The sequence below is a fragment of the Alexandromys fortis genome, unplaced genomic scaffold, assembly GCF_014885135.2.
Source record: "Alexandromys fortis isolate MF-2015 unplaced genomic scaffold, M_Fortis_MF-2015_v1.1 scaffold_89, whole genome shotgun sequence".
NCBI classification, from domain to species: domain Eukaryota; kingdom Metazoa; phylum Chordata; class Mammalia; order Rodentia; family Cricetidae; genus Alexandromys; species Alexandromys fortis.
Window position 1 is genome coordinate 7,933,659 of NW_026067973.1, and position 21,537 is coordinate 7,955,195.

The following is a 21,537-nucleotide window of genomic DNA, read 5'->3' on the forward strand; positions in this document are numbered from 1 at the left end:
GGGCGGGGGCACGCGGCTCCGCTTCCTTCACTGCGGGCTTCGGACTCGGGCTCCCGCCGGCCCGCGGCGTCCTCGTCTCCCGGGAAGCCTTCGCCAAGGCCCCGCAGCGCGTCCTCCGGCCAAGGCCCGTTCGTCTCGATCCGTGGCGCCGAGCAACCCCCCACCCCCGGGAGGGCCGGGAGACTCGCCGTCGCTGCGGCCGCGGCGTTGGCGCTCGGGCGGCGGCCTCGCCCGCCACTGGCGGGCCGCGGGAGGAGGGGGCGCGGGGCGGCCCCGCCTTCCCCCCCGAGGAGGCGCCGGGCGGCCATATTGCCGAGCTGTCTGCGGCGGCGGCGGCGCGTCTCCTCTCAGGCGGCTCAGGACTCGCACCGCCGCCTCTCCGTTCGCTCACTGCCAGCCGCGACGCCCCCGCCGAGCCGCGCCTCAGCCAGTCGGCGGCGGGCAGGGAAGGAGCCACTCATTTTCGGGGTAAGCCCTGTTCGGCGCGCTCCCTGCCCCCGGCCCGGTGGCCCGCTCTCCCCCGCCGAGGCGCTGAGGTGGCGGCCAGAAGTTGCCGGGCTGTGTGGCGCCGCGGCCCGGGCCTGGCGCGCCTCCGAGATGGGCTCGCTCGCGCCTGGCCGCCCAAGAGGCGTCCCGGTCGTTAACGGCTGAGCCAGGCCGCTTCCTCGGCGTCTCCTGCCGCTTCGCTCCGTCCGCCGTCTGCCTGGCCACCCCGGGCGTCGGGCGGTGCGGGTTCCCGCCGCCCTGAGACTGGGCCCCAGGCTCGGCCCGGCGCGCCCCCGAGGGCCGTGGCGAGCGCAGGTCGGGGGTGCTCGCTCGCCCCCCGGGGAGGGAAGGCACGGTTGGAAGTTCTCCCGTTTGAAAGTCGGGGTGTTGGATTACTAGAGAGCGTGTGGACGCCTTAGCAGCGGGAGGGCTGTCGCGTTGCCGGGCTTGGGGCCCCGGCCGCTCCCGCCGCGCGAGCCCGCGAGGGAGGCCAGGCCCCGACTCCTGGCCGCCCTTACCTGCTGCTGCCGCCCTCCCGGCCCCTCGACCTGGCCCGGGTCGCGGAGTCGCCCTGTGCAGTGTCAGCAGACCCCACCAGGAAAGTTCGCATCCCTACCTTTCCGTGCTCCCGAACTCCGTCTCCGAGCTAAGTTTGAAAGGGGGCCGTGCGTTTATTTCAGTGAAAATAGCACGGCTGTTCCTACACAGATGTTTAAGTGTTGCCAGGATTCTGGGTGTTTTTTTTTTTTTAACCCCCTCACCCTAAAAGAGTGGTCATTCGTTGGGAATGTGTTTCAAGAGGTCAGCTTCATAAAAAACGTATTAAAATACAGTTGAGATTTTGTAGAAGAGGCGCGAGCGCGATGCCCCGTCGGCTGTGTGGTGGCACCAAGATTTGCATGATGTAAATGTAAAAGCCCACGATAATGAGGGCTTATGTGATGAAAGAGTACTTGGACACTGCAGTCGGTTGTTGACCGAGCATCTTTTTGTCTTTTTTTTTTTTTTGTAGAATACTTATAGGACCATGACGGAGCACAGAATAAACAATTACCCTGTTCATTTTGCTGCATAAATAATGGCTTAATCCGTGTGCCAATACAGCAGCACCAGATCTGGAAAGAGAGGCTAATCTTTAGGATCATGTTTGCATTTTTTTTTTTAGTCTTTAGAATTTCTGTGCTTGCACCGGTGTGCAGTTTATCTTTCAGAATAATCATTTCTTCAAATATGACAAAGTGCAGGCGACGTTTCAAGTTGTCAGTGTGCTGTGAAAAGAATTACACTGACTTTTTTTTAAAGCCCCTTTGGAAACTGTATTTTGGAATTTAATAAGCAGTTAATCTTTGGAACGAATAGTCACACGGAGTCTTTAGCTTTGTTTACATGAGAAGGAGTTTGCTTGTGACACATAAGAAATGTTAAGCCCTTGCCTCTGCGGGTCCTACATATTGTTCCTGGAGCTTCAGACAAGAGAGAATGTAGGAGGAGCTCAGAGATGTTTGTAGACTAGAATTAGTAGATTTTACTGTGGGAACAACAGATTGAATCTTAATTTTGTGGAAACTGAGTGCTCAGGTGCAATGCCTGCTGCTTGTCTGTGTGAGGGTTTGAAACAACAGGCTTGGCTCTCCCTCAGTTGTCAGTAGTGACAGACTGGGTTTTGTTTATTGCTTTTCACCATTCCCAAGAGCAGAATTGGATTATTAGCCAGTTTTTAAATCTCTGGTGAGTAGTTGGAAGATTTACAGATTGATTTTTGTTTTCATTTCTCAATCTTTTAGTATAAAAGTTATGTACGGTCTGATGTAGTAGATTCTGAAATGTTGAGTGATGACGAGAGTCCTGTATTTCCATTCATTTTAAATTTAATACATTTTAACTTGACCCATTTCAAAATGGGGTGGTAATACTTTAGCTTTTCCCCCAAAGACTAAAGCCTTGAAATACTGTCCCATTGTGGTCGTGAAGCCTGAGCAGTGCAGATGGAACATATCTGTAGGGCACAGGTAATAGTTTCCTGTTATTGATGCAGTCTGAGAGATAAAAATCTTTCTTGCATGGCTTGTGCCTCTTACTGCTGCAATCTGGGAAGTAAGGAAGTCCCTCTTGGATGACTTGGGTCTACTGCAGATGAGGAACTCTGGTGGGCACTAATTGACCCTGTTGACATCCTAAATATGAACGTGGATTGAGTTGCTCTCTACAAGGCTATTTTAAGTTTCTTGACCATAGGTGTCACTGCAGGGTGTTCCGGGAAAGCCCTGACTTCAGTAGCTCATGGAGTTGGAGATAGAGGTATGCAGTCTGACTGGGAGCTGCTCCCTCTCTAGGTGTGTTACAGCTATCCCATCTGACCCATTCATTCAGTTTCTGTGTGCTTCTTGGTATTTATATTGGATGTATATCTTAAACCATTTTTTAAAAAAGAACTATAAAGGTAATCCATTATATGGTAAAGTTATAACACCCAGAAAGACACATTAAGCCACAGAGTAAAAAACTTGTCTTCTCGCCCCAGAACCCGGCAATCCTATCCTCGGCCCAATTTTTCATAGGTAATTGTCTTGTGTATAGAAAGTGGTTACCCTTTTCTGCAAGGATGAGCACCCCTTGCTCCTGATCTGTGGGTCTCAAGCCTGTTAGGGCAAGGTGCTATAAACAAACTTTGACATAGTGTTTATTACTTATATTAGACATCAAGTAATTGTATTTTTCAAATTTTCATAAGTTGAAATGAGTGGGATTTGCTATCCTTATTCTCAGAAGCGTTTGTGTAAGCACATGTGCCAGTTTTCTTGATGATTAGAGGTAAGGTTTACCTTTTAAGTATAGCATAAATTCATGATAAAAGTTGATGCACACAAACATGTACATATACATACACTGCACACAAGCACAAAATATTGTCTTTTGAAATAGGTGTGTGATTTGGAATAGCAATGTATCTATATACTATGTATCTTTACCTGGAAATTGTTTAGAGAGGAAAAGTTGTCTGTGATTAATTCCTTTTCCATCTTTAATAGTGGGCTCTAGTACCAGCTTCTCAGAAAAGGTGGGGTTATATAGAGTTTCCTCAACATTGAATAACAGTTATGTATAGCAGGCCTCGCAAATTCATCAATTTAAACTAACTAGAATTTTTAAAATGATTTTTATTTCATGTGCATGTCCACATGAAGATACCAGATACCCTGGAACTGGAGCTACAGACAGCCATGAGCTGTCATGTGGGCGCTGGGGTCAAACCGTGTTCCTCTGGAAGAGCAGCCAGTGCTCTCAACCACTAAGCTTTCTCCCCTGCCCCAATAACTAGAATTTTTGTTTTTTGTTTTGTTTGTATTGAGACAGGGTCTCTGTAGCCCTGGCTGTCCTGTAACTTCCTATGTAGACCAGGCTGGCCTGGAACTCACAGATATCTGCCTCTGCTTCCAGAATGTTGAGATTAAAGGTATATGCCACCATGCTGTGATAATTCTAAATTACATGTAATATGTTTTATGTATATAAACAAGGTCACTAAACTTTATACATCTATGTTTATTACATTTCTTTATGATTTATGTATGTTGGAAATAATAAAGTAGTAAAGTTAATTTATTTGGAAAGATTGAGTAATTTTTGTGTATTAGTCCACTAGTTAAAATCTATAGGCCACATCCAGCCTGCTCACGTTTTTGTAAATAAAATTTTATTGGAACTTGTCCATGCCAATTGCTTACATATTGTCTATGGCTACTTTTAAACCATGATGTCAAACCATATGGCTAAAAAAACCTAAAACAGTTACTGTTTGCCTTTTTTTGCAGAGAGAATTTGCTTACTTCTAGCTTAAAAGAAAAACAAGAACAAAAAGCTCTACTATATTGAAAGAATATTCATTCTGGGCCTCGTGATACAGATTTCTGATCCTAAGTGCCCTGGGATGAGGCAGGGGATTTCAAGTTTCAAGGCCATCCTGGAAAACTTAGTGAGCCCTCACCCCCATCTCAAAATAAAAAATAAAAGGACTGCAGATATAGTTTACTGGTAGCATACCTAATAGGAGTCAATCCCTGTTGACTGGGTGGGGTTGGGCATGCTTTTAGATACAGTATAAAGAAAGGAGTACTACATTATTTTGTCTAAGATAGTAAAATCTATAAAGTTGCCTCACTATCAGTAATTGATATAGAGTACTTTTAAACTTTAGTTAATTCTTAATTGCTTTCAGGACCTTTAGTATTTCCTTTAATTTGTAAAAAGTTGAAATTAAGATTTGCTGCATGTGAATTTGTAAAGTTTTGAGCCTTTACATTTAAGATGCACGGTGAGTAATAGAAAATTACTTAGTTTAGACTAAATTCTAAGATTTAATACCCTGGCTTAGACTAAGATTGGTTTTTATTTTGGTTAGCTGCAGGGATGAGTTGAGTACCTTGTCTAGATACAAAGTATTTAAGGAAATGAGGGTTCTTTTACAGAAGTTTCTCCCGCTGTCTCTGCTCCTTGGCCAGGATTGGGGCATGTTCCTTATCTCCCAGCATTGGCACTGTATTCAAACTGCTTTAATTCTGTTCCCATTATTTTCCTTAGTCATATACCAAATGTATTGAATTCTTTCTTGTACCCAAATGAAAACAGATCCAAAGTGACCTGCCATATATTAATATACTTAATTTAATATGAATATGTAATTTAATGTATTTCTTTTCAAAACTGAAATTAAAAAACAAAACCATTGATTGCTGTTAAAGTGCTTTATTGAATTATTACACACAACTAAACCCAGCCTTTTGATAGTTTTTGCAAGTAAGGTTTTATTTGAACACACTGTAGCACATTTACTTAATTACAAAGAACAATTGCAACATAGACTGTATGGCTTATGAAACCTAACATGTTTATTTACTTGACCCTTTACAGAGTTTGCTGAACTTTGTTTTAAAATGTCAGTCATACATCCAGGCAATTGTTACAATCTGGTAAATACTTGTTGGCATTTAGGCCTGGAAGATGGACAGGATCCTGAGGAATTGACAACACCACGTGTGCCATATTGAATGTCTTGAAAGTGTAAGTGGGATGGTGGTGGATGTCAGCTGGAATTAGTAGTAGTGTGTAAAGTTTTAAGAATCTGATATCAGTTCTGACTATCTCCTGCTTTCTCTTCTTTAGAAATTTAAAATCTTCCCCGTTGTTTCTGTAAATTAGTAGTCTTTGAATAAGACAACCATGGTAGATGTATTTGTCTTTAAAAAGAATCTCTCTTCATAAGAGACAATGAGGACATACAGCCTCTTAGCCACAGTTAATTGAGAATAGTCTTTCCAAGTTTGTTGTGCCTGTGTTCTGTGGGCTAATTTGCCTCCAAGGATAGCGTATGACAGCGCCAAGTTGAAGTGTCAGAAGTTGGACTCATTGTACGGGGGATGGGTTGAACTTCGTTAGATGTCATGAAGACTCTGATGCTTAAATTTTTTTTTTAGGTTCTGGACTTAGAGAAGCTATACAAACTTAGTTTGGTTTTCAGTAGAAGTGTATATACTGAGAAGTTTACTGCTTACACCTGGGAACACAGCATGATAATCACCATCAGTATTAAATGTGACACTAATGTTTGTGTTTAGCTTTTACTGTTTCTTACTAGTTTGGCCATTTTATGACATTAAAATAAGAAGAAAATGTTTTCCTTGACAATAGCTAACAGCTAAAGTGAGTATTATGTGTAAGCCCAGCTCATCCAAAGCAGCAAACATCTGAGGACCAATTGTGAGACTGGCGCCATCCTAATTTCTCTAAAGGGAGAGGAGGCACAGGACATTCGAAGCTGAATGGTTTTTATGGTAATAGACCTGCCAGGTATCCTTACTGACGAAATGCGGTATCTTATTTTAAAGATACTTAAGACTGCGTTAAGTTTTAAAAAAAAACAGCTACTGCTGTTTAATGTCTGATATTGCAAAATAAGATGTAGACATAGTTTCGAGGACTTCTCAGTTCAGCGTGAGTCTTTGGTTCGTTAGTCTTTGGTTCTTTACCGTGACTTCCATGGACCTGCCTCCTCCGAGCACTTGTAAATGTTTAGTATATGGTTTAAGTGTAAATGGAGCAGTTGGGCTGCAGAGAGCTTTCTTACGTTTCACTCCAGCACATGTTCACAAATGATAATGTGTCACCTGCCATCTGCGCACCTTGGGAGCAGTGCAAAGTACTTCCAAAATTTTTATGTCAGAATTGAAATTCAAGGTAGAGCATTATTTTTGTAGTTTTTACATTTAAGGTTTAGAAATTTGAATTTTCTCAAAACTCATGAATATTTTCTTGAAAACATCTTTAAAACATAGACTGCATGTATATGAGCAAGTGTCAGACTTAGAATTTCCTGTCACTTGTGTAGGAAATGCAGCTGCTGAGGTGATCATTCTGGCTAATTTTCAGTTTTGATATGATCAGAGGTTGGTTTTCAACTTGATTATGGTAGAGGAGAAAGCTTTGTCAGCCTCTTCTTAAAAGCCCCATTTGGTGTCTGGGACTGACTTGCCTAGAACTGTGAGAAAGAAAAACAGAGTAGGTTGGTGCCCAGAACCAGGGTTAAAGGGCTCCGACCTCACCTCCATGTGACCTCCATGCCTTTGGGCAAGTCGCTTACTTGCCTGGGTCATCCTTTCTTTTGGAGGTATACAGGTGGGAGTGCTCAAGTACGGTGGGGAAGGAAATGGTAAGCTTTGTGAGGATTAGACCATGTCTGAGTTTCTCTAAGGCAGTCTTCTGCTCTTCACCTGGAACCACATGGGGGAAAAAAAGGAAAGCATTATACCATTAAACTCTGCTAACTTATAATAAATACTTCTTGCTATTTTTAAGGTTTTAAACTTTAAAAGGATATGTGAACTTGAATGGATAAAGTTATATTCTTATTCACATACTCTATTATGAATGTGGCAGTATCAAAGAAACTTATTTCCAGAAGACTTATCAGGGGTCTTCATATATGTTGAGGTTTTCTCAGTATAGTCTTTATGATGGGCTCTACTTAGAACTCTGGCGAGTCAGTCCAGCACTCCTGTTACTAAAGGGCTAGAAGAGAAGCACATATGTTACTTTGACATAGATTTGTGGATCTTAAATTTTGATAATTACATTCAAGAATGGTAGGTTTCTTATAATTTTTTGTATTTTATGCAATATTTTATGAGCTTATACACTTCTTGGATGTGATTCAGAGGACAGAGAGTCCCAAACAGGAAAAAAAAAAGATTCAGTTGTTTTTTTTGTCAGTGCTATAACTGTGTTTATTTGCCTGCCAATCACCTTATTAGTGCATTTTAGATTTGTCTTTGTAATATTGCTTCTTGTTTCTTAGTAAATTGGACAAGAGTTTTTATTTTTTTGGAATTTTATGCAGAGACAACTTGTGCTTTCCCATAGTTTGAATCCCATAAGACTGAAAACAATTGTAATTAGGCCTTGAGAAAAGAATAACTTGCGAAGTAAAATTAGTTTGATGTTAATTATTTTTATTTTATTTTTTAAATTTATTTATTTATTAAAGATTTCTGTCTCTTCCCCGCCACCGCCTCCCATTTCCCTCCCCCTCCCCCGATTAAGTCCCCCTCCTCATCAGCCCAAAGAGCAATCAGGGTTCCCTGCCCTGTGGGAAGTCCAAGGACCACCCACCTCCATCCAGGTCTAGTAAGGTGAGCATCCAAACTGCCTAGGCTCCCACAAAGCCAGTACGTGCAGTAGGATCAAAAACCCATTGCCATTGTTCTTGAGTTCTCAGTAGTCCTCATTGTCCACTATGTTCAGCAAGTCCGGTTTTATCCCATGCTTTTTCAGACCTGGGCCAGCTGGCCTTGGTGAGTTCCCGATAGAACATCCCCATTGTCTCAGTGTGTGGGTGCACCCCTCGCGGTCCTGAGTTCCTTGCTTGTGCTCTCTCTCCTTCTGCTCCTGATTTGGACCTTGAGATTTCAGTCCGGTGCTCCAATGTGCTCTGCCTCCTTTCATCGCCTGATGAAGGTTAATATTCAGGAGGATGCCTATATGTTTTTCTTTGGGTTCACCTTATTTAGCTTCTCTAGGATCGAGAATTATAGGCTCAACGTCCTTTATTTATGGCTAAACTACTAATAGACTACACTTGACAACACCTGTTGCAGCACCTGACCTGTTTGTTGGTTTGTTGTGCCGCTGCTGGCGCAGAGCTCCACTGTGGCACAGGCAGGACAGAGGATGCTGTGTATCAGTGCTTTGTCTTTATTGTGTAGCATTGTGTTTGCTCTTGTGGTAGTTTGCTGGAGATGGAAGACAGCTGCTGCCAGCATCTCTTAAGACTGAAGACAAGCTGTTGACTAGGTAGTTAGTTGCTCCCGTTGTGTTTTTCAGAGGATGTTGGTGGGGAAAAGACATAGGCCTCTTTAAGTAACAGAGAAGTGGGAGAAACTGGATTGGGGAAAAATAATTACATTAATAAACCTGCAAGTGAAAATTTAAAATCAAGAAAGGAGAGAAGTAAGAGTCATTATTTTCTGAATAGTAACACGAGAGAAGAGGGAAGTTGACCAGTGTTTGGTACACAAAGTATGTTTGGCAGCTGCATAGATATTTAGGCAAGAAAAGGTGCTGAAAACAAAGTTGGCTTCAAGCTAGAAATGGAATCTCAGATACATGTGTATGTTACTTGGCTTTTTATGTGATCTTTTATTTTCTGTTGCTATTAGCGGGATACTAGTTTTATTTAAAATAAGACCCAAAAAGGAACTAGATAGGCACCATTCATAAGTAGCATCTTGATAGGAACACCATTCCTTGATCATTAAATGGACCGAAACTTCGATTTATTCCATTTATCCAAAAGTTTGTCCTAGAAATTTTTAGATAGAATTCCTACACCTACCACATTGTGTAAAGCAATAAACTGATATAGAAATAGAAATGTGCTTTTGAAAGTTTTGCCTCTAATTTTTAAAATTAGAAACTTAAAAGTAAAACCTCCATTAATACTAAATGATGGAATAGATTTTGTAGCAGATTTGTGTTTTGGCATAGTTGGAATGAGTGTTTGGTTAACATGTTTTACCTCTGCTTAACTTTTGCTGAAGGTTGACTCAGTTTGTCCAAATGTGTAGAAACAGACTTCCCACAACACCCTGGAGCGTCCGTCATGCTGACACATAGGTTCACACTGCTGGTGGTTTTAGTCGTCGACTAGTGAAGAGCGTGGCAGAGAATACCTTAGAAAAGAGCTCTTTTTAGTTATTGCTTTCAGCTTTATTCTAGAAGCAGAATTTCTTTCTAGAAAGTTGTGCATCTTATATATATATATATATATATATCACAATTTCTAGAAATACAGGACCAGTTTATGATGCTGCTATGATACTTGTCTGCTTTTTACCATGTAGGTTCCTCAGCATTGACATGTAGAAGTCTTAGCTGGCTACTGTGTATTGACCTCAGAGTAGTATCTGAGAGTTAGTTTGCTTTGTGGCTTTAGTTTGTGAAGTCTTTCGCTTACTTGATTACTAGAATGTATTTTGCATAGCAACTTTATTATAGCTATTGCATATTTTCTTATGAACTTTGATTTTTTTTTTTACTTTACCTATTTAGGGATGTAAAATAAAGTGCATTCATTTTTTTAAATCATAGTGCTTATATACTTCTCCAAAATTGAATTAATCTGGTTTTTTTTTTAACCTTTCCTTTTGAAAACAAAATCTGTATTTTCATTTTAGAAGCTTACAGATTCATCCTGATTTGTAGAGACTTTCATATTTTGGACATTTTGACCCATTTGTCATTTATAATATAAAGAAATGTGATGATTTGTGCTTGATTGACCATGCACATATCCTTTGGTTTCCATGGAGCTCTCTCTCTTTTTTTTTTTAAATTTCTATTTATTTATTTAATTTGTTTGGTTTTTCGAGACAGGGTTTTTCTGTAGCTTTTGGAGTCTGTCCTGGAACTAGCTCTGTAGACCAGGCTGGCCTCAAACTCACAAGAGATTCACCTGCCTCTGCCTCCCGGGTGCTGGGATTAAAGGCGTGTACCACCACCACCCAGCTCAGAGATCTCTTATTAGGGCTAAACTTTATGCAGATTATTTTACTTGAAACACTTTTGGTGGAATATAACTTGAAATAAGTCTAATTGAAAACTTGGCCAAATTATTTAACTTTCTGTTAGCTACCTAGCTGGTCCTGTGTTTAAGAAATATCTTTTCTGAAATGTGAGTGCTGTAACTTAAGTTTGTAGAATCTGTTGGATAATTAAGATTTTTTGCTTGCTTTTTTTTTTTAATCTCCTTGCTGGTGAGATTACACTGAAGGGACACACCAGGCATATAGTTCAGAAAATAGTATGGTAGGTGATGAAGAAACTCATTTGAATCTCTCTACCCAGCTCCAGAGAGTACTGTGATGTGGTATGTTATAGTACAAAAGACTAATTCAAGAAAGCACTGAAAATTGGTCGCCACAAAGAAATATTCTAAGTATTCTTGTGGGAGTAAACCTGAAGAACACCTCCACGGTGATATGGTGGGGTGCACCTGAAGAACACCTCCACGGTGATAATGGTGGGGTGCACCTGAAGAACACCTCCACGGTGATAATGGTGGGGTGCACCTGAAGGACACCTCCACGGTGATATGGTGGGGTGCACCTGAAGGACACCTCCACGGTGATATGGTGGGGTGTACCTCAAGGATTCCTCCACCGTGATATGCAATGCAGTGCAGGGCTGGCAAGATTCATTAGGGATGTGAGCTCTCTAAATTAACTGAAACACAAGCCTCTATGAGCTGAAAATAAAATTTTAAAGAGAGATAAATACAAGAATAAAAAGATTTTAAGTTATACCATCAAAGTCTTAAAACGCTTTTTTTCAGTCAAAAAAGGCTTTCCAGGGATGTAATGGATGGCATAGTGGTTAGAGCATTTTCTTCTCTTCCAGAGAACCCAAGCTAAGTTCCTAGCACTCAAATTGGACCACTTATGGCCCTCTAACTCCTGCTCCGGGACATTTGACACCCTCTGCTCCGGGACATTTGACACCCTCTTTTCACCTAGCAGGCACCTGCATACACACATAAAATTAAAAATTAAAAAAATAAAAATTAAAAAATCCTTAAAGTTATTTGTTGTCTGAACTTTCTGTCCCACTGGGTCCTTGTCCTGCCTGGTTCGTGCTGTCGTTAAGTCCCAAAGAAATCACACAGAGTTCTATATTAGTTATAAACTGATTGGCCTATTAGCTCAGGCTTCTTGTTAGCTAATTCTTATAACTTATATTAGCCCATTATTCCTGTCTGAATTAGCCACGTGGCTTGGTACCCTTTTTAGCACGACACATCTTCTGTAGCTGGGTAACAACTGCAGAAATGAGCTTTCTTCCCAGAATTCTCCTGTTCTCGTCTCCCCGCCTATACGTCTTGCCTGGCAACTGGCCAATCAGCGTTTTATTAAAATAAAACAAGCTACAAACCATTGTCCCACAGCAGTTATCTCTAGAAATAAAAATAAACATTGAAATTTTAAGCCATGGGCGGGTAAAAGTAGATTAACAATAACTAAGAATAGGGCTGGAGAGGTTAGTGGTTAAGAGCATTTCTTGCTCTCTCAAGAGGACTGGAGGTTGGTTCCCAGAACATGCATCACATAGCTAACAGCTTCCCATAACTCCAATGCCATGGCTCTGATACCCTCTTCTGGTCTCTCTGGGCACCTGCACTCATGTAGCATATATCCACACATACACATAAATAAGTGTTTTTTTTTTTTTAATATATACAGTGTTCTGCCTACAGGTATGCCTGCAGGCCAGCAGAAGGCACCAGATCTAATTATAGATGGTTGTGATTCACCATGTGGTTGCTGGGAATTGAACTCAAGACTTCTGGAAGAACAGCTAGTGCTCTTAACCTTTGATTCATCTCTCCAGCCTTGACATAAATAATCTTTAGAAAACAAAACTAGAGAAGCTGGGCCTCTTGGTTCACACGTATAATTTTAGCACTCTGGAGACTGAGATGGGAGGACTGCCTCAAGTTTGAGTTGTAGGCGAGCCAGAGCTACTTACTGTGTGTGTGAGACCTTGCCTCAGAATGCACACACATAAAGACATCTAACTGTAAAGACACACTGGCTAGAAGAATATCACTCAGTTAAAGGGATGGGAAATTTGAAAATGTAATCAAAGATTAGTTCGGAAAATTTCAGTGTCCAAAAAGAAGTACTTGGTGAAATGTGGATGAAAGAAGAGGTAGTGACTAATAGATTCCTAGAATCCAAGGAAAGCTGAATCTTTAGAACAAGGAAGCTTACCAGAGCAGTGGCAGGGAACCTGACACTGAAGAGAAGTAAGAGTTGGTGCAGTAGAAAGGACAGTCAGATCGATACAAAGGAATGGGTTAGAGTGACAGCTGACTAACAAATGCCAGAATTAAGAGAAGTCGTAACTTCCCAATGCTGAGCAGGCACGGTCCACACATGACTCTGTATGTTACTATATAGGGAGAGACCCCTTCACTGGACGTTTAACCGTTCCAGAACTGCTTATCTGATACCAACCTAAAAATTCATGGAAGTAAAAAACTGACATTTTATCAAAGTCAGTTGGGAAAGCTTAATGTATTTGTTGAATTGGTTAAGTAGACTAAAATGAATAGAATGAAAGATATAAAAATTAAAAACTTGGCTTAACTTGATCTAACACATTACCCAACACATATCATATAGTATTTTTGTTTATATCTGGAACAAGTCACTGCCTGACCCTGCACTAAAGTGTTTAAATATTGAAACAAATACAGAAACAACATTTTGCCTATAAACATAAAACTCTTGCATTTGAAAATTAAAAATGGAAAAACTAACAAATCATTTTTAAATAGTGATTAGAAATCATGGTTTGAAACTGAACGTTTAGGTCTTAATAATGGATGAGGAAGTACATACAAAAATCAAAGCCATCCAGGCATGTTGGGGGCAGGAGGGTGATTGAGAATTTTGAGAACAGCCTGGGCAGTATAGTAAGTTCCAGGCCATTGTGGACAAAGAGTTAGAACGTTTCTGAAAAATCTAAAAACCAAAACCACCCACAGCAAATGAAAATCCCTATGACCTTACAGCCTATAAAAATGTTATAGCTTCAAGTATATGAGAAATGTTTTTCCCCCCTCTCAGGCTAATCTTCAGAAAAGGGGAAAGAAACATTGTGTCCTTGGACCTTCCATTGCCAGATGCTGCCTTCATTTTGAACATGAAAGTTGTATTTGACTTGAAACTCCTTTAATTCAGATGTGCTTAGAATGCTCATAGGGTTTTTCTATAAGTAACTTAATAGGTAAAGAAACCCAGAGCAGAAAAGTTGGGCCTGGTGTTGCACGATTTTATAATCCCAGCATTTGGGAGGCAGAGGCAGGTGAATCTCTGAGTTCAAGGCCAGCCTGGTATACAAAGCGAGTTTCAGGACAGCAAGCAATACAAAGAGAAACTCTGTCTTCAAAAACCAGGAAAAAAGAAATCCAGAACAGATTTGATTAAAAAAAAAAAAAAAAACCAAAATAACCTTAAAATTTAAAACCTCCAGTAATTGCAGTGTAGATTTATTATTACCGTAGTACAAATGGGGTGTGTGTATCATGATGCATAGTTGTGGCAGAATTTGAGTGATAGAACAGTACATTTTCTTTACATTGCTAATGCTGAGCTGAGGTATGGCTGTGGGTAAAGTTACTTGCTACACAACTGTGAGGGCCAGAATTTGACGCCCTCGGTCTATGGAAACTCTGCGCAGGTGTGTTGATTCACTTGTAACCCCACAGCATGGGCGCTGGGACCTCAGGATAAGCTGTGCCAACTATACTAGCTGAATGGGTGAGTTCTGAGTCCAAGTGACAGACCCTGCTTCAGTATGTAAAACGGAGGCACCTGACATAAGCCATTGGTTACAACAAGTACTCACATACATGTGAGCATATATACTCATGCATGTACATCACAATACACATGAAAAAGTGGTGTTATTATAATCTTAAAAACTATTTTGATCCAAAAGAAAAGTTTTGATAGATTTTCTTGCATACATATAAGAGTAGTGAATTGTTCTGTGAACTGTGAAAGAAGCGAACTTTATAGATTGTGTTGTAAACATTTATGAATGCCTCTAAATGTTATAGATGAAGTTTAATATCCAAGTGATAAAAGAAATTTTTATATCCAGAGTGGTCTGTTAGTGAAATTACTTTAGAGTTGCCCTTAAACTTGGATATATTTAGTTTATGACCTTAAGGCATGAATTAGTGGAATAAAGTCTGGAAATTACTTTGTGTTCTAGAGTGCACAAAATGGTCCAGAGTAAGAGAAAGTACAAGAAAACATTGGGAACTAATAGAAATTAACAAAAGTGAAAGATGAACAATTAAAACTGAGAAGTGATTTGTTTTTTCTTTTAAGTTCAGTAACCGTAGTGAACTGCCAGAATTAATCTGGGGGGGGGGGTAGGTAAAACCTCATAGTATTTAAGAATTTAAAGAGTCATAGTTTTACATCTAACAAAAATAATCATGAGCAAGCACAATGACTATGTTTCTGGAAATGCATAATTGACCCAAGCTTGATGGAAAGCAAATTTGGCACTGGTGTAGGGGTTTAAGTTTTGGGCCATTTTATAGTTGAGAACCCTATGGCTGTTGATTGTGGAAGCAGAGATTTTAGGATTCTGAGCAGTAAAAGCAAGCCAGTTTTGAAACTTATTTTATTTTTGTGCATAATGTAACCCAGGCTGGCCTCAAACTTAACTATGTATTCCACTTTGGCCCAGAACACTGCCCTGCTTGGGATTCCAGTGCTGGGTAACAGGTGCACACCACCACGAAAGGAAGCTGTTAGAATCAAGGCCTGTTTATAATACCTGAACCAGAGGAAGTAAGGATGGAAGTGTTGGAGAAATTTTGGTCTGCAGACTATGAATGTGTGTGTGTGGGGCGGGGGGATAGGGAATAAGGTACAAAAAGTTGAGGAATGGGTGTTTTATGTTTCTTCCTGAATGTCACTGCCCAGTGACTCATATTTAAAAAAAAGCACAACCCACAAAGCTCTAAAGGAGGTTTCTGTATATAGACATTTATTGGCATGTGCTTGAATAAAATTCAGGGAAATGACCTTATTTGAATGTGTTAATTCAGCTGTGCGTACATATATCTTGGCAGTGGTAGGCTCTACATAAGTTTATCTGCAGTGTCTCTGATACAGCATTAGTCAGAGGAAGATTTGGAGCTAGAATCTCTTTTCCTAGAGAGCTGATAATGACAGATTTCTCAGAAAGGCAAACTCATCGATGTTGGTGTTTCTTAGTAAGAATGTTTCCCCTGTGATGGCCTTTTCTTACGTAGAGAACTTACACATCAACATTTGCTATGGAGGCCACAGACTAGCTGGGGACTGGCATGGGTGTTGCTTTGCAGAACTGTGGCTGCTGTCCACACCTTAGGGGAATAAGCTATTTATTGTGTACTTTTCTGAGGTTTTAGAATTTCGAAAAGAAAACTACTTTTTAAGGAAGATAATTTGATCAGCATTTTTTTATATCTGACAGTACAGAAGAAAGGTTGAAAAATATTCCTATTTTTCCTTAGCACTCGAGTCTGCCTATCTTCATTTTTACTGTTCCTTTCCATACAAGGCTGGGTTTGTGGATGAAATTGTATGGGAGCCAGTCTTTGGTCTTTAGAAATCACATTTTCTTGCTGTTTTAATAGATAACATACTTTATACTATGCTATTTGAGACATGCGCTGCCTCCTGTACCATATACCAGTTTTTTTTTAGGGAATGTGAAATGCTAGCTGAAGATGCTGAACATGAGCGTCAGGGACCTAACCTGATTTTAAAGTAGTCTACTTTTCCTTTTTGTATAAGGTGCAGCTGAACCCTAATGTGGAAGATCATAAAGTGTGCTTTTTTCTTAACAGGCGATAATAGTTTATAGAACTGAAGAGTTCCTGAAGAAGGTAACAGACAAGAGAAGGAAAATGCCGAAACCAGTAAGTTTATTTTGTTTCTCTTGATAATGCTTAGCATTCTGTGGGTTGTGAAGATAATCATGGGTGATAGACAGTACTATTAAGGTTAACATTAATGAAATTTGGGACCAAGCTGTCAAAAAAAGTTCTATCCTTGCTTTCATAGTTAGTCTGTATGACTTTTGTTTAATCCATTTTGCTCTTGATTTCCTTTTTTATAAAATAGGACTATAATTTCATTTGCTCAAGGAAGGAGACAATGATTATAAGAATCTAGTATGCATTTAGTGCTCAATAAATTTAGCCCATTGTCAGGAGAAAATAGTGGCAGTGTGAAGGAGCCATTCTTTTTAACTTTCTCCTAGGTTTGTATACCTAGGTTAATTTCTTTCTATTGGAAGTTTCTTGACTAAGATCCACTCCTTTGATTTAGGGAAATAAAACAGGGTATTTTCTTTAATGTTATTTTTAGCTATCAGTGTGCCTGTGTATAACTCTAGGTAGCCTTGAGTTCATAATTTTCATCCGTCAGTGTCCTGAGTCTTGGGATTGAGATAATACAGGTGGAGTGGAGAGATGGCTCAGAGTGGTTAAGAGAACATTTGTTATTACAGAGGATCAGTGTTTTATTACAACACCTATGTCAGGGGCTCATAACCTCCTCTAACTCTGGTTGCAAGAGGATTTGATATCTCTGGCTTGTATAGGAACCAAGCAGCATTCATGTGCATAAATCCATGTATAAACATATACATAATTAAGAGAAAACAAATGTGGTACCATTACTGGCCAATTAAGTTTTTAAAGAAAATTGTTGGTTATTAGAATTTCTACTATGAATATCACCGTGGAATGACTTTGATGCAAAAGAAGGTTAAGAATAAGGTGTACAAATCAGAAAGAAGCAAAACTGTGTGCATGCACACATACCTTGAGGCCAGTCTTTGACTGAAGCTGGACCTAACTGGTGGCCAGCAGGTCCCTGAGATCTTAAAGAGGATATCTTCCCCCATAGCTCTGGGGTTGCAAGTGTAGGCTAGCCATACTCATCTTTCTCACATATGGTGTCTGGGGATTTAAGCTCAGATCTTCCTTCCTGCACAGCAGGTACTTGTAAGTGCTGAACAATCTCCCCACCCCAGAGTTACAGTTTTAAAACATGAAAAATTTCATAGATTGGAATCAGAGTTTAAAATGAATGTTAATAGCATCAGAAACAAAATACTTAGGGATAAATATAGAGGTGGCACTGGCACTGAAAACTTAGCATAATCCAACTGTGGAGAAATACACAATGTATGGAGACTTAATTATAAAGCATTCTTAAGATGTCAGTGTCCTCTGAATGTATCAGTAGATTTAATTCAGTTCTAATCATTTGAATCCCAACATTCTTCTTGGGTAGGGAAAAATTACTAAAGAAATTAAAAAGAAGCATGGAAAACTTAGCTGGATTAAAAAAAGAAAGGAACATCTGTTACTCTGCAGTCTAATTTTAGCAGGAACACGAAACTTTATTACTACTTTGGAAAGTGTAGTTTGTCTTATAATTGATATTAATCTGTTACTTATCAATGTCCTACCCCAGGTTTTTTAANATCCCTATAATCCCATCAATGAGGAGGCCGATGGGGCAGGCATGAACACTGCAAGTAGGCCAAGTTTGAGTTATATAGCAAGACTTAATCTCAAAACCCAAGGGCTAGAGATGTTGCTTAGTGTTAGAGATTTGCATAGATGCACAAAGCCTTGGATTTGATTCCCAGCCACACAAATACTAGAACTCCAAGAATTTTCTCATACGTACTACATTGTGAATATATTTGCTTTACTAATCACTATCTTTCTTGGTTTTATTACAGATCAATGTACGGGTAACTACAATGGATGCTGAGCTAGAATTTGCTATTCAGCCCAATACAACTGGCAAACAGCTTTTTGACCAGGTATCATTAATCCCACAAAGCATGCAATTCTGTGTGCTTGTCTGTGTGTGGTTTATATATGTATGTCCTTGGTGGTGTGTACATGCTGAGGCCAGATAAAATCAAATTATCCTCTGCTTTATTTTATTGAGACATCTGTCACTGAATCCGGACTCAGGCTAGTGGGTCAACAAGCCACAGCAGTCCTGGTTCGACCCATCACAGTACTGGTGTTACGGGTGTGAATGGCCAAGTCCATCTTGTTAACATGGAGACTAGAACCTGAACTCATCAGGTCCTGATACTTCAACAGCAAGCACTGTTAACCATTGAGCTATCTCTCTGATCCCAAAAGATGCAACTTAGATAATTATTGTGTACTTGCTATTGCACGCATCTTATATTTCCAATATCCTTGATAATTCAACAATGTAGTGCTTGGAAGTTTTAACCGTATATATTCAGGTTGTTTGAATAACTGTAGGGATATTTATGTATTTTCATTTCTACTTTCATGGGATAAGTCTTTAGTGTATTTTCAAAAACACACAAAAGCATAAAAGGGGCAGGCAAGATGCTCAGATATGCTGCCAAGCCCAATAGCCTAATTGAACCCCCGTAACTCATGTAGTAGGAGAGAACTAGTCCCTGAGCATTGTTTTTTGTTGTCAGCATGCATGCTATATTTGGGCTCAAGAGAAGGTTTTACCATAAAGGCATGATAAATGAACAGATACCATTAATATAATTTAAACTTCATGCAGTGTACACCTATAGTGAGACATTGTTGCCTCAGCTCTCCCTGGCTTTGATACTCAGCTTCTACTTCTCTTTATAAGATTCCACAAATGACTCAAATCATGGGTGTTGGTGATTGCATCTATGCATTCACGTTCTGAATGTTGGTCTAGGTTATTGAAATTGCTACCTGCTGTTCTTTCAGCAATCCTTAAGTTCTGTTTCTTAACAACGTCCTTGAGCCTGAATACCACAAACCTTGACTGTAGTGAGTATCTAGAATGGCCAGTGGAAAGGTTCAGGTAAGGCTAGGAGCAGATATGGCCTTCTCATAACTTCATATGTGTGCATGTAACAGAGCCTCACTCTTTTAAAACCAGAATTTGCTGATTTAAATAAGAATCTTAAAATAAATCCCATTATAGGCAGTTCAGAATTAGTGTCACATTTGTAGAACGTTGAGTCTTTACACCAAGTATATAGTACCTGCATAATCCTTTTATGGTTTTTCAGTGTCTACAGTATGTGGATCGGTTAGGGTCTTAGCTGATATTAACATGTATCCCCACAGTGCAAAAGTGTGTCATTACTATTTTCCTTGTCACTTCCCTTCCCTACAGTCTTTACGCTGGGGTCGGTCCTTAAAAAGTGGCGGTGTCTTACTTTTTATTTTAATGTTAGATTGAGGCCAACTACTATGTCAGGCATAGCAGTCCTTTTGTTTGACTCTTTGTTGAATAACCGTTTCTCCTAGCTTCTCCATGTTGGACCAAAGAATAGAATTCATATACTTAATGAGTATGCAAAAAGATTTCTTAGGGTCCAAGAAATAGTGAAATATTTGTGTTTTTGTTTTTCTGTTTACTAGCATATTTGTGAACAGACTTGTACTGCAGTAATGCGTCTGTCAGTTCTTATTTGCAGGGGAAGATGAGAGCCACTAAGGAGTTTGGGCCTATTTTAGAATTTCCCAGCTGAGCTCTCTGGATGATTGTGTTTGTTGTGACAATTACCTACCTGTGTCCTCTGTGGCACCTTCTGAGTGGTCCTCATGCCCTTTCTGTTAAGTCAGCATTGAATGTTTTCTGTACTTTGAGTCAGTTGCTTGTGTTGTTGCTGTGAGAAAATAACTTTACAAATGCAGCTTAAGGAAGGAAGGCTTAGTGTTGCTCAGTGTTTAGATGCATCCAGTCCATCCCAGCGAGGAAAGCAAGGCAGCTGGAACTGGAGGCAGCAGGTCACATCACACCCACAGTTAGGAAGCAGTGAGTGATGAATGCCTGGTTTCAGATCTTTTCGTTGTTGTTGAGTTCATATCTCTCATTGTGGCATGGTATTGCCCTTGAGCTCACATTCAGGGTGAGTCTTCGCACTAAAGTTAACTAATCTAGATAATCTCTTGTAGGCACAGGCAAAGTTTGTCTCCAAGGTGATCGTAGACTCTCATATTGACAGTATTACCATCACTTTCTCTCTGTCAGAGTTCAGTTAGCATTTTTCATTGTTTGGTACTGGTTTGTTTTTGCATCATTAGTATGAGTCTTTATATTTGTATTCCATCCACCCTGCCCCCAGAAATTTCTGCTTTTTAAATATTTCTAAGTGATTTTTTTCTTATTTTTTATTTGTATTATTTAAGTTAAAATTTTCAAGTAAGGGAAAGTAAGCTGAGTTGGTTTGCTGTCTTGAAAACAAGTCTCCTTTAAAAAATTAGCCAAACTGCAAAGATGGCTTAAGATGAGTGGTTAAGAGAGCTTGTTGCTCTGACAGAGAACCCAAGTTTGACTCCCAGCACCCACATGGTTGTTTACAACTATCTGTATTCCAGTTCCGGGGGGGGGTGGTTGGAGGGTTTCTTCTGACCTCTTTGGCATCAACACACTTGTGTTGTAAAGACAGATGCAGGCAAAACACCCACATGTAAAATGAAATTAATAAATCAAAAAATTGTTTAATTAGCCAAAAGTGCTTACCACTTAAATGAAATTAATTCTTTTTTAAAAATACTTATTTATTTATTATGTATACAATATTCTGTTTGTGTGTATGTCTGCAGGCCAGAAGAGGGCACCAGACCCCACTAGAGATGGTTGTCAGCCATCATGTGGTTGCCGGGAATTGAACTCTGGACCTTTGGGAGAGGAGGCAATGCTCTTAACCTCTGAGCCATCTCTCCAGCCCCAAATTAATTCTTTTATAAGAGTTTTAAATTTCATGTCACCTCCTAACTCTCCTCATTTTACTTTAAATACAGGTGGCTTTTTTTTTTAAGAATACTGTAATGTATCCTGATGTGCATTCTAGCTCTGCCTCTTTATTCGAGTCCTTAGAATGCTATCACAGCTCAGTGTTCATATGCAGCACAGCTCT

General features: G+C 40.1%; 1 protein-coding gene across 3 annotated transcripts in view; it reads left to right on the forward strand.

The window, feature by feature from the left end:
* The window catches only part of Rdx (radixin), a 65,307-nt gene that overhangs the window by 1,037 nt on the left and 42,733 nt on the right, over window positions 1-21,537 (forward strand). The window contains exons 1-3 of one of the 3 annotated variants that reach the window (XM_050156303.1): window positions 29-468; window positions 16,454-16,525; window positions 18,367-18,450. In XM_050156303.1, the coding sequence (XP_050012260.1) occupies window positions 16,514-16,525; window positions 18,367-18,450 (96 nt within the window). In that variant the 5' untranslated portion in view covers window positions 29-468; window positions 16,454-16,513. Of the gene's footprint in view, window positions 1-28; window positions 469-16,453; window positions 16,526-18,366; window positions 18,451-21,537 lie in introns of those variants that run through there. The other 2 variants (XM_050156301.1, XM_050156302.1) reach the window with 2 other exon arrangements.